We start from the raw sequence: 13,793 nt of genomic DNA, 5'->3' as shown, positions 1-13,793 counted from the left end.
CAACTTCCATAGCCTTTTCACCATCTGCAAGGCACATAAAGAATGTACTATTATACTTCCTACATGCCTGATGATTGCAATTCCAATAACAATCAAGCAGCTCAATGCAATCCAGGATAATGCAGCCCACTTGAATGGCAACTTATACTCTTGTTGAAATGTTCACTTCCTCTACTGCTGATGTTCTCTGATTTCAATATGTTCAATAGGTTGCACTGCAGCAGACCTCAAAGCAACACCTCTAAACCTGGGGCAGTAGGTGCGTGGAAACATCATCACCTACATGTTCCTCTCCAAATCACACACCATCCTGACTATGAACTATGTCATTATTCCTCTAGCACCATGGAATCAAAGAGTTGAAGCTCCCGACCAAACTTCACAACCAAAAGCACGGCAGTTCAAGAAAGATCACGAACACTTTAACAGACAATGAGAAGTAAGTAAAGCTGTACTCTCGAATCACAATCATATCCCATTAATAATTTTTAAAAGAAAAGGATTTATGCAGAGATCACCCTTTTCATTAATCATTTCACTTGCAGGGTTATCTGGAGCCAATACCAACCAGCATTAATGAGCTGAAGACGCCATTGCTATAAATATTTCATACTGATTGGGCAATCATTTATAGCTCCGTGGAATTCTGAAGACTCATGGATTCATGTGTTAGAACACAGTGGATTGACATTTTTTGTCCACCTGTTCACAATCAACTGTTGCAATGTTAAAGCCCCTAGTTTTTATCACTGCACATGGAAAATACACCAACATTCAAGGGGAGGGTGCAAGTAAGATAACTAGTATATCAAATTGTAGATCTCACATTTATTCAAGGTATACCCAAACAATACTGGTTATTTCAGAATAGGAAAGCCTAAGAAGGGCTATTATTGAAATTTAGAGGTATTTAAGATGATAGATAAACAGACTATATGGTTAGATGTTGTTTCAAGGAAATAGGAATCTGAAGATGACAGGTTATGCATACAAAATCTATAAGCAAAGCATTAGGTCAAGACCATTAGATTTTGCAATAGCCTTGCTTAACATTTTTAGACAAATCATCTATTAGTCCCAGGTCTCTATTAATCCACAAACTTGGAAGCATACTTCCATATGGTGAAATTTTCCCAGAAGTCCTTAAACAAAATGGATAACATTGCACTTGGGCTACCTACCTACCACACATGGGCTTCATTCTTTTAATTTATCCAAAATAAACTTGCAACCACTGATAAGATATAAATTACCAGTTCTTGAATTGTCAAGTCTAATTTTTACATTTAAACTCCTGACCTCCAGATGAAGCCTTAATACAAAGTACATTGAACTCTGTTACTCTCAGTGATCACAACCCCTTGTGTCGTTTCAATCCATGTTCTGGTGAAAATCTACATATGAAGATAAAGCTTTTCCCTTCTAAGAGCTGTACCTGCAAATTATGCTATGTACTAGGACACCCATATCTCTCAACATTCTGTTGTCTCTCTCCTTTTGAACAATATTCTTCCTACCCAAGTGGATAACATCACATTTCCCAAGTTATCTCGTATTCCAGTGGCCAAATTTATCCCTACTTAACCTAGCCTTTGCCTCCTCTTGCCTTGCTTTTCCACCCATGAAAGAGCAGCAGATTTGGATATAATATACAATTCATCCAAGTCACTTATATTTGTTGTAAATAGTTAAAACCCCAGTACTGATCTCTGTGGCAACCTGAAAATGATTCTTTCACTCAACTTCTTGTTTTCTGTTACTGAGCCAATCTTCTACTCATACTAATTTATAACTCACAATGCCACTAGCCTTTAGCTTGTGACACCTGATTGAGTGCATTCTTGAAATCCAAATGCAACAAAACAGATAATCTGGGATCAGATTGTTCAGAAATCCTGATGGTCTTGCATCTGGTTCACTCATAAGTACACTAAGTCCTTGTTATCAGTGAACCTACAATCCATGCATCCATTAACTCAGAAGGTCAACCATGTAATACTGGGAGCATGGCTTGAGTGTGTGCAGCCAGAGCTGACTCAGGGTTGCAAACACTGGGAGTCAGGAATGTGGGTAGGTTTACAACAGGAGCTGGGGTCCAGAGTGCGAGCCAGAGCCTGGAGTGTTTGTAGATGTCAGCTTGTTTGACAAATTGAAACTCACCAGATTCTGTTTCTCACACTTCCTTTAAACTCACTGGATTTACTGGAAAATTTAATCTATTATTGTGTGGCATGTAAAAAAAAAGTGAAATAAAGTGTTCCAGATAACATCTAATCATCCAGAAAATCTGAAGTCTGGTACCACCAGAGGTACCGGATAACTGGAGTTACATTTGCAGGTTCCTCCTTATCTACCCTGCTTATTACATTCCAAAATAAATTTGTCAAACTTTCTCCCTTTCATAAATTCATTCTGACACAGCATCATTGTATTATTATTTCAGAAATGTCCTGCTCCTTATTTCCTTAGTATTGAATTCCAGCAATCTCCCAATAAGAGATGTAGGCAACCTTGTCTGTCTTTCCTTCTTGCATTGGGGCATTTGCATTTTCCAACCTGCTGTGACTTTCCCAGAATCCAGGGAATACTGTAAGATTATATCCGATTCATTCACTATCTTTGTAGCCTCTTCTTTTAGGCCCCTAGGATTCAGGTTATTAGGTGCAGGGGGCTAGTCATGCTCCCAGAAAGGCAATCCCATTAATCCCATTCCCCCTTTCCTTATTTCCCTATACCTCTGTCACTTATTCTCTCTCAAACAAACCCATCAATTTCTTTTTGATTCAGTTTTGCCATCAACCTGACTTTCTACTCAAGAGGGGTAATTTACAATAGCCAATTAACCCTGCAGCACACCACTGGGATGTGGGAAGGAAATCGCAACACCAACAGGAAACCCACCGGGTCTTGAAGAGAACATGCAAAATCTACACATACAGCAGCTGAGGTCAGGATCAAACCCACCTCCCTTATGAGCTGTGAGGCAGCAGCACTGAATGCTGTTCTGTCGTACTATCTCTTACTTGTCCAATTATTCCCGATCCCTTAGTTCCCCATTATTGCCAGTCTCTTCCTTCAAGGGACCAATATGTACATTAGCTATGTTCTTCCCTTTTGTACACTTGTGGGAGCTTTTCTTACTGCCCGTTTTACATTCCTTGCTAGTTTACTCTCAATCTATTTTCTCCCCACTACAATCTTTTTTTCCACTGCAAAGTCCAGTAAGTAGTAGTCTCAGCATAGTGCAAGGTGTTTCAGCAAATCAAATAGTTTTTAAATTCATTAGCTTAGATTTAGAATTCTACCTGGGCTCTCCAAATCAAGATAAAGCAACTCTCCAGAATCACCGAGAGTTCAAAAACAATTCATTCCAAGTTCATTTTGTGCAATGCAGCAAGAAAATAAACCACACTTGGACAAAGTAAAGCTATGGTTAACAAAGAAGCTACTGAGGATGAATTTTTTTTTCATTCTCTAACTTGTGATTTAAAATAATAAAATTGACAGCACAAACTCCTATAGACTATTCTTAAAAGGTCATCTTTTCATCTTGGGCTTGAGGGAAAGCATATACATCAAGAACTAATGACTCATTACACATGCAGATAACCAAATCCCCAATGGCCTATTATTAGTTTCATATCCCTTGTAAAAATTGATAGATAGGCAACATTAGATGAAATGTGGGTTAATGTGACCATTACCCAGAGGCAAATCTGACATTAGAATAAAGTCAAGCTTTAGATTATAAATGACCCTTCAGGATCTTCTCACATAGATGCAGGGCTTAAAACGTTGATAATTTGGGGTTTTGCGTGGAAAGTAAAAACAACTCAAATTTCAATCTGATATTTTCTTTGTGCAGTGGTGGGTTATGGGAGGGATGGTTGACAGGAAATTGCAGTGGAAAAAATAGAATCTTATTTAGAAATAATTTCGAGATTTCCTTTATAAACTTGAACTAATTTTATACAACTTATCAATAAGTGAGGAACCGAGAAAAAAATCAATTCAGTGTGGGCAGTGAGGAGCTACTGTACATCACAATGTAAACAAATAAAAGCAACAAAACTAACACTATTAAATACAGCACATTTTTTATTATGGCAATGTACAAAGTTTGTTTTTGAAAACCATAGGTATAAATGTGAATTTATTTTTTTCTAAATAACATCTGTTCTTTGTATTAGATTCCTACAGAAGTCTTTGTTTTTTTTTTACAAATGCACATAAAATATTTTCTATCAATTATATTTGAGGCTTAAACATCTTTCTTGGAAAATTTCTTCTATTAGATTTAAAAAATGTACTTTACCTGTTTTTGAATTCCTCAATAATATTATGCAAGTAACTTTTAATTTATAACTTTCATTTTTGTTGTACAATCATAACCTTAACCATTTTGTCCATTAGCAATACCATGGAAAATAATCACCTTCTATTTATATAACAAAAAAAAACCTTGAACTTTGCGACTATCACAGTTGAATGACTCAGAATGGATTTTCATTTGGAATTACCAATGAAGAACAAAGGCTGTGAAAAATATAGAAAATCTTTTTCTGCTGTGTTCTTGTTACCTTGATAACTGAAGCAGAAGACCCAGAAATTTCCAAACAAAAAGCAGACTATAGATAAACCTTGAATTAATGTGTCTATTTTTTGACTTTGAATTTAAAAGGAACAAGCAAAGATAAATACACTTCCACTTTAAAATCAGAATAAATTATGTTGTTAAAAAGATTATAAAATGGTATTTCCATAAAGAATGCCAAGGAGAACTCAAATAAGGAATGCAAGGATAGTGCAGGAAAAATTACATGAAGGTAGAAGATCAGCCATGGTCTTGATGGCCATGCACTTTATTTTCTGCCTGCACTGCACTTTTTCAGTAACTGTAACACTATGTTCTGCATTCTGTTATTGCTTTCACTTTGTACTACCTCGATGTACTGATGTGATGAAATGATTGGTATGGATGACATGCAAAACAAAGTGACAATAATAAACCATTTACCAACTTGATGAATGGCACTAAGAAATTTTTACTTCTGTACTCAAATCCTCTCATATAAAGACCAACAAAACATTCCCTTCCTCATCGCTTGCTACATCTGCACGGTGGCTTTCAATGACTTGTGTGCAAGGACATGCGAGCCCTTTGAATACCAACATTACAGAAATCTCTCACCTTCAAGAAAATATTCCATTTTCCTGTTTTGTGCACTGTGGATAACTTCACATTTTTTCACATTATATTGCAACTGCCATCCTCTTGCCCACTCACTCTCTTTGTCTATATCCCCTTGAAGCCTCTTTACATTCTCCTCACTACTCACAATCCCACCTAGTTTTTTTTATCATCAGGAAGCTTGGAAATATGTCAAATGGTCCCCTCAGCTAAATTGTTCATATAGTTCATGAATAGCTGGAGCCAAACATCAATCCCTGTCACAGTTGCCAACTTCAGAAGAATCAGTTCATTCACATTCTTTGTTTTCCTTCTGATAACCAACACTCAATCCTTGTCAGTATATAACCCCCCCTACTCCCCGCCCCATTCAGTGGTGTAAACCTGTGACTAACCTCCAGTGTGAGACCTTATCAAAGGTCTATCAAAGGTCCAAATACACCACACCACATTACTCTTATCTATCAAAGAACTCTAGTAGAATCATCAATCCATCATAACTCTGCTGAATCCTATTGTTGTTTATAAGATGTCCTTCACTGTAGACTGCAAAGCCTTTTCCACATTTGACAGAAGGATAACAGGTCAGTTGCTCCCTGTTTCCTCTCTCCCTTCTATTTTAAATGATAAGGTCAAATCTGTCAACCTGCAATCCACTGAAACAATTCCAGAGTCTGTAGAATTTTGGAAGATGATAACCAAAACTCACTATCTATATATCCATTTCCTTCAAAACACTGAGATGTTCTTGGGTCCACGTAGTACACTAAATTGGAAGCCATATCTGCATCATGTAGGAGTGTTTGTCTGTTAGGATTGCAGGAAGGGAAGAGGCAAAGGAACAGGTGTTTCACATCTTTCCCTCCCTGTTCACTGATCTCTCTGCTATTCCCTCTGTTATTCTCTGATGTCTCTTTCATATCCAACAACATCCACTCCCCTTCTCACAGCAGATTCCCTTTATCATCAGCTAAGGGAAATGTAATACACGCCCTTTTACCTCTTCCCATCTGGGGACTCAAACATTCCTTCCAGTTAAAGCAGCAATTCACTTTGTGCTTCTTCAAATTTAGTGAACCACATTCTGTTCTTGTGGTGTGGTTTCTTCAACACTAGTGAAACCAAACACAGATCAAACTACTACTTTGCAGAACACCTTCATTCAGTCCACAAGCTTGACCATGAGCTTCTAGGTGCCTGCCTCTTTAATTCTCTCTCCCACTTATCCTCTGGCATTGGTCCAAAGAAACCCAGCATGAGCTCAAGGGAAAACTTTTCTTCCAACCAGGTAAAACACAACCCTCAGGACTCAACAATCTCATAACTGGCCAACTGAGGAAATATCAGAATCAGAATATCAAGAACTAGAGGGCATAGGTTTAAGGTGAGAAGGGAGAGATTTAATATGAACTTGAGGGGCAACTTTTTCACCCAAAGGTTGGTCCGTAAATGGAACGAGCTGCCAGAGGAAGTGGGTGAGGCAGGTACGTTAACAACATTTAAAAGGCACTTGGACTGGTACACGGATAGGAAAGGTTTAGAGGGATATGGGCCAAATGTAGGGAACTGGGACCGGCTTGGATGGGAATATTGGTCGGTATGGACGAGTTGGGCTTATATGACGTGAAATGTGTTGTTTTGTGGCAGCAGTACAGTGCAAAGACATAAAATTACTATAATTTATAAAAATAAATAAATAGTGCAAAAACAAAAAATAATGTGGTAGTGTTCATGGGTTCATCAACTTATAGCGTCAGAGAAAATAAAATCACATAGGTACGATAAGGAGATGGGGAATGGAGCTGACAGGACTGCTCTTCCACGAGCCAGCATGGACCAGATATCCCCCCTCTGTGATGTAATAAGTTCTATTATTCTCACCGCAGATGCTACCTGACCTGCTGAATATTCCCAACATTGTTTTATTTCAGATTTCTAGCAGTTACAGTGTTTTGTAGCTCAGATCTGGCACCTTTTTTTCCTTCTCCTGTTTTCATTCATCTCCTGTTATTTAACATCCATACAGATCAGATATGATCAATAAGCTTTACCATGTGCTCTCAGCCAGAACAACTACCCAGGTATTGAACAGTCCCCCAGTATGATAAGATAGACTCTTGATCTCACAATCAACCTTGTCATGGCCTTGCACCTTATTGGCTGCCTGCACTGAACTTTCTCTATAACACTTTATTCTGCATTCTGTTACTGTTTTCTCTTGTACTGCCTCAATGCACTGCTATAATGAAATGATCTGTATGGATGGCATGTGAAACAAATGTTTCACTGTACCTCAGTACATGACAATAATAAACTAATTCCAATTCTCTCAGCCTTCATCTTATCTAACATTCTCATTGTTCTCTTCAACCCTTTCCTTTGTCTGCATCTTAAAATGTGTTTAATTTCTAACTTTTCCTAGATCTAATGAAAAGCATCTAAAACATTAACTATTTCCCCCTCTTCAGATGCTGCCTAACCTGCTGAGCATTTCCGGCACTTTCAAAACTTACAAGGACCAATTGTAATGCCACACCCTAATAACATGTACCCATCACAAGAAATTGTGTTTTACTGCCTTATACAGAAATATGATTTTAAATTTCAATTTGTTTACATGCAAACTTTTATCTTACGAAAAAAGAGCAGCAACTGAAATACTGCACCATAACTGCAACTCACTTGTGTTGAGGATATCTTGATGGGAAATAAGATCATCCAGGGTCTGGGGCCGGTACTTTTCCACCCTGGAACAGAGATCAGAGTTAATTTATATTGCTTTTAAATAGGTAAGATCAATTTTGGTGCAGACATGATTCAACAATAATTAGAATGGGAGTGATTACTCATGGATGCAGGCACACAGTTATTTCATTACTAAATACACAAGTGCGAGTTAAAAGTCATTATAAATAATGTCTAAAAGAATTTGCAAAATAGTAATGCAAGGTTCCATGAGACCACCAATATTTAAGATCATTTCAAGTTTGTAGTCACTATCTGAAAATTGCTTCAATTTTATCCTCAATGTTTTTAATGAATGTATTGCTGCAAATGATGCACTTCCTCACATGGACAACCCTAATCGTGCACTAAAAATGCCTGCATGATCTCTTATTCATGAACATAATGCCAATGGTGGGTTAAGAATGCCTGTTATAATATTCACTATTCTTTCTGTGATCATGATAGGTTTCTCTGCTGTTATAACGGTTTATATCTTCAGACACAGTCAGAATGAAAACAAAGATAAAGATACAGCAAGTCCCGATTAAGAGTTGCTGAATGCTGATGGTGCCACATTAGTTGCTTGGACAGGAGATCAACTTCAGTAGCTTGTGGATCGTCTTTTCCGTCCGTGCATCATAGTCTCCCACTCTATTAGTGTCAAGAAATTAGTTAGAAAAACAAGGCATAATAACTCAACACATTCCACTGAAAACAGAAAACGATTTTGTTATCTAGAGTCCATTGTGACAGACAACACTGTACTTCAAGGACTTATGCACTTTGTCAAAGCAGTCACCAACTTTGGCTGATTTATTAAGCTTCCATGAATAATAAACTCACTCTTAGTACAAAGATGCTGATCGACAAGGTCTGCATTCTTAGCAATATTTATGTTTAGCAGTGAAACACGGAACTGCAAGCGCTAAGAAAGGCCCAACAACATTCACTTTTGATGTCTCTATGTATTATTTGCACCTCATGGAAGGAAAAAAAAAAATTCAGTACAAGCAAAGATGCTTTTGCTGACCTGGGCATGTGCAAAGATGAAAGATGGACCCATCTCCAAGGATATGCAAGATGGGGAAGTGGCCTGAGCTAAATGATCAGCAGGGCACCCTCAATTCTGATTTAAGGTTTTTAGTGAAATGGATATGAATGCCTTCAAGAGTGATTATGAAAAAGTACTATGGGGTTGCTAAAACCACAGATAAAAGCATATTCTGACTCACAGAAATGGGGTTGTTAAAAACACATGTTATGGTATATTCCCATCCCCACCTGGTTCCATCTGCCCAGCAACCTCTTCCAATCTGGTTCCACCTATCGCCTACCAGCCTCTATGCCCCCATGTACTGCAATATACAGGTCCTCCCCAGGTTACGAACAACTGACTTATGGACACCCTGTACATACGAAGCAGCATTTGGGGGAATAGCGGAATGGAAGGGGATCGATTTGCTGGCTGCTACGTTGCTGCAGCATCTTCTGCTGGGTGGGAACAGGGCATTTCCACATGACTTCTCTCCCCACACCCTCCCCCAAGCTGAAACAATTGGGGGCCTGGTCAAGCTGAGTAGAGCTGAGCAGGCTTACTCACTGAGTCAGCAAAGCTGGCTAGTGGCTGGTCTCCTGCACCTGCTCACTCTCAGGTTACGAAGGGCTCTCAGGAACTGAACCCTGTTGTAACCTGGGGACTGCTTGTCAATCTTTCCTGTTCCCTTTCAGTCCAGATGCAGGGTCTTGACCCAAAATATCAACTTGAACTCTTTGCCTCCACAGATGCTGCTTGACATGATGAGTTTTTCCAGCATTCTGTTTTTGCCTGCCATTTTTAATGCATGGTTGGTATATGAATCAAGTGCATGAAATACTGCATTTGGTGACATCTACACTTATAGCTGCATTAATTAATAAAAACCGAAGCTGTTTTCAGATAGTGACTAATAACATGAAATGACCTTTTAAAAATACAGGTGATGTCATGGAACTTTCCACTATCTTTTTGGAAATACTTCTAAATGTGCATAATAATTATATATATTGACATTCCATTACATGAATAAGTGCAGGTTATCAGTTACTATACATCCATATATTTTCAGTCCAGTTCTGGCGATTCGGAATCATTTATGCACTTTGCTACGTCTACCTACTTAACATCACCTCAACCCACCTTGGCTCACCTGCTGCTATACCCTCATAGATACTTTATGCCCAGACTTGATTATCATAATTTACAACTGGTCATACTTGCATCTTGCATCCCAGATTAATTTATCATATCCAAAACTTGCTGCGTGTATTCTGATTTGCAACAACAAACGATCTGATGGAAGAACTCAGTGGGTCAAGTAGCATCTGTGGGAGGGAAGGAATTGTCAACGTCCTGATGCAGGGTTTCGACGCGACAACAATTCCTTTCCTCCTACAGATGATGCTTGACCCACTGAGTTCTTCCATAAGATTGTTTGTTGCTCCAGATTCCAGCATCTGCAGTCTCTTATCTCTTCTCTGATTTACAACAATGATGAACAGTCTCCAATCTGAAATGTTAGCATTTTCTCTCTTTCCACGGATGCTGCATGATCTGAGGGTTTCTGGCATTTCTGCTATGTCTTGCATTTGCAGTTTTCTGATTTTCATGCCCAATACAAGTTGTTACTGCTTACGCCAAATAAATTGGGCGTGAAAATCAGAAAACTGCAAATGCAAGACATAGCAGAAAATGCCAGAAACCCTCAGATCATGCAGCATCCGTGGAAAGAGAGAAAATGCTAACATTTCAGATTGAAGACTGTTCATCAGAATGTTCTTATGAAAGATCTCCAATATGAAACATTAACACTGTTTCTCTTTCTATGATTGCTGCCTTACCTGCTGAATATTTTCAGCATTTTCTGTTTTTATTTTAAACAAATTGAACATTTTGCTTTCCACTGACTGACTTTTGAAAAATCTAAATGGGACTGTGTTTTATATACAGGCATGCTAGCTTAAAGTACTGGGATGTTAATGGGACTGTGTTTTATATACAGGCATGCTAGCTTAAAGTACTGGGATGTTAATGCGACTGTGTTTTATATACAGGCATGCTAGCTTAAAGTACTGGGATGTTAATGGAACTGTGTTTTATATACAGGCATGCTAGCTTAAAGTACTGGGATGTTAAATGATTAAAAAAAACAACTGATCTTCAGTTGGAGTGTTGCCTGCAGTTCTAGACTCTCCAACAAGTGGAGAGAGCAATGGAAAAGATGGAGTGAAAACTCACCTAAATCATGACACAAATCAAAGATCTTGTTTTAGAACACCCAAAATAATTTGCTGCCTTTTACTCCCAATGGAACAAGTTATGTGGAAAATAATTGTTTTTCAAATTCTGAAAAGTTGAAGGTAAACTTTGAAAGTTCATTGTATTTAATAAAGGCAATCTAATTAGAAACAAAATTTAGAAATCTTTCCCCCAAAGAAAGCATAAAGGTAAAAAAAAGTTAGCATCATAATGGTTTAAAAGCCGCATCCTAAGTGTGGTCACTTCTACAATTTTATTTACACTGTTGTTGTCACTTTCAGATATTCATAAGTTAGTTGTCAAGTGCAATGGAATGCACAAGGGCCGAAAGTTGAACACCATCACCAATTACTGGAGGTGAATTTTCAATATGTACCTGGATGAAATGCACATCACCCACCCCTAATTTAGGACTAAAGATGCTGCTCTACGGGGCGGTACAAATGGAGTTTCGGGATCACGAAACGCACCAGAACATAAAACTGTCCAAACCACCAGGTTGCAATGGCAATGTTCCAGAACTGAGAGTCCAGATTCAGCTGCGAATTGCTGACATTTTCCATCTAAAATAATACTACTAAGAGTTTGCAAAAATGCAAATGCTGCATGTTTTTACGGAGGAACAGGCCCCTGGCTGGTACCAAGCCGCTGCCTCCGTATGCAGGCATATCATGCCTGGGTCCCGGTTAAGTTGCAAAGCTGCTTCATGTTCCAAGGCAGACCTGGGCTCCAGTCCCGGTTCATGTCGCACGGCAGGGCCGCTGACCCGGGCGGCAGCGGCGGGGCGCGGGGACCGTCCGTTTGCTTTCAAATCTGCCGCGCGCGCCCCCTTCTTCCCCGCCCGCCCCCGGAGCTCCTCGTTTGCACGGTGCAAGTCATTGCGGCGGTCGGCCTGAGCACCCTGAGCCGCTCTTCCTTTCCCGGCTGCTCTTACCAGGGAAGGTTCCGGCTCCTCAACTCTTTCCCAGCCGCCATAGTCACAAGTTTCGCGCCAGTCACCGGCGTGGAGCCGCAGCTCTCGCGAGTTTAGAGGCGGTGGCGGCGGCGCTGAGACCGAGTTGCCTTGAGAGAGATGCCTTGAGAGAGTTTCCACAGGAGGGAGGAGAAGGGACGTGTTCCCGCTCGGGGGTGAAGAGTATGAAGTAGGATGGTGCAGAGACAGAAAATGTGGGAAACACTCAGCACCAGTGGGGACAGAAGCAGTCAGTGTTTCGGTCCATGAACTTACAAGAAGCGTGATGGTGCTTTGGATGTTGTTAGGATAAAAAAAAAGCTCGAGGAAGACCAAAGAATGATTAACTCTGTGAAATAAACTTCTCGATGAATGAACTTATTTTGCCATTTGGTTAACCAGTCCATGGCTGCATTTATGCATCACTCCAGTCTCCTAACCTTTTCTCATCTAGATTTATTATTATCCCCCTCATTATCTCCCTTTAAGTGCAACTGTGCAATTCTTTTCAACGACTCTCGGTGGTAACTGCTCCAGTGCTCACTACTCTGGATAAGGAAGCTTCATTGAAATCTGGTCTGGATATCTTGGCTCTTTTGATGAAGCAAAAGGATACCATTATGTTGCCTTAGTGTCTCAGAACAACAAATCTTCCCAAGCACCCAGTTGTGGGGCACCACTATTTTATATACAAATAAAGTATGACCAAAAATAAGCAGCAAGTGTCAACATCTCAACTAAATCACAATTCTATAATTGATATCAGCACATCACTTTATATCCTGCATTGCTAACTGATCAAAAAAGACATCAAGCCAACCAATGGTCAGTCTCCAGGACCAACTGGGCATGAATAAGAGTTACAGAAGAGAGATGAGCAGTCAGAGCAAGTCCCAATGACCCACAACAGTCTTGGACTCCAGATCAGAGGAGGGACTTAAGAAACATATAAATGCTACAGCGGAGGAGGAAAAAGTGGTGTCTGAATTTTCTTGGATGGATTAATCCTGGTCTGTAATTGGTTTGGTGATCTCAAGCATATTAACTCTGGCTAGGTACGCATGTTTGTATTGTCTGCCCTGATCAGTGTTTGTTTCTTTATATTTCTCTCGATCCCTTGTTGAATTAATGTAACTATGAATGTTTAAAAAAGCAACAAAAACTGACCAATATCAAAATTGTTGAATACTTAGGGACAGCTCTGATAATATATGTGCATACATAGTTTGTACCTCAGTCTATAGATACATCCAACTTTACTCATATATCAGTTTAAAACACTCCCCCTTCTTGCATTTTGTATTACTTTGTCCCAGTCCATTTGTGAATAATTAAATATGCAATTTATCATTGTCAATTAATCCAAAAAAATCAAAATAAATTGTGAAAAGTAATCTAATGCTTTCTCAACAAGTTTTCCTCGATATCTCAAAGTTCCATGACCACTACTACCAGGAAGGAGAAAAATTTGAGAATTCCATTATCTCCAAATTCCCCCAAGTTACACAGCAACCTGACTTGAATATTGCCCACTATTCCTTCATGGCTGGTAATTAATGGTATCTCCTCAAAATTCTCCAAATACAGTGGTAGGTAGCAAACCAATATCAATATTCTCTCTCAAAAGT

General features: G+C 39.2%; 1 protein-coding gene across 1 annotated transcript in view; it reads right to left on the bottom strand.

Moving 5' to 3' along the window:
- Positions 1-12,354, bottom strand: part of rfc5 (replication factor C (activator 1) 5) — a 34,291-nt gene extending 21,937 nt beyond the window's left edge. Inside the window, exons 1-2 of the mRNA XM_052032354.1 lie at positions 12,148-12,354; positions 7,874-7,938 (exon numbers count right to left, since the gene is read on the bottom strand). Of these exons, the coding sequence (XP_051888314.1) occupies positions 7,874-7,938; positions 12,148-12,188 (106 nt within the window). The 5' untranslated portion in view covers positions 12,189-12,354. The remainder of the gene's footprint in view (positions 1-7,873; positions 7,939-12,147) is intronic.
- Between the last annotated feature and the right edge of the window lie 1,439 nt (positions 12,355-13,793).

The sequence above is a fragment of the Pristis pectinata genome, chromosome 17 (assembly GCF_009764475.1).
Source record: "Pristis pectinata isolate sPriPec2 chromosome 17, sPriPec2.1.pri, whole genome shotgun sequence".
Taxonomy (NCBI): Eukaryota; Metazoa; Chordata; class Chondrichthyes; order Rhinopristiformes; family Pristidae; genus Pristis; species Pristis pectinata.
The sequence above is the reverse complement of the archived record's forward strand: the minus strand, read 5'-3'. Positions and strand labels throughout refer to the sequence as shown.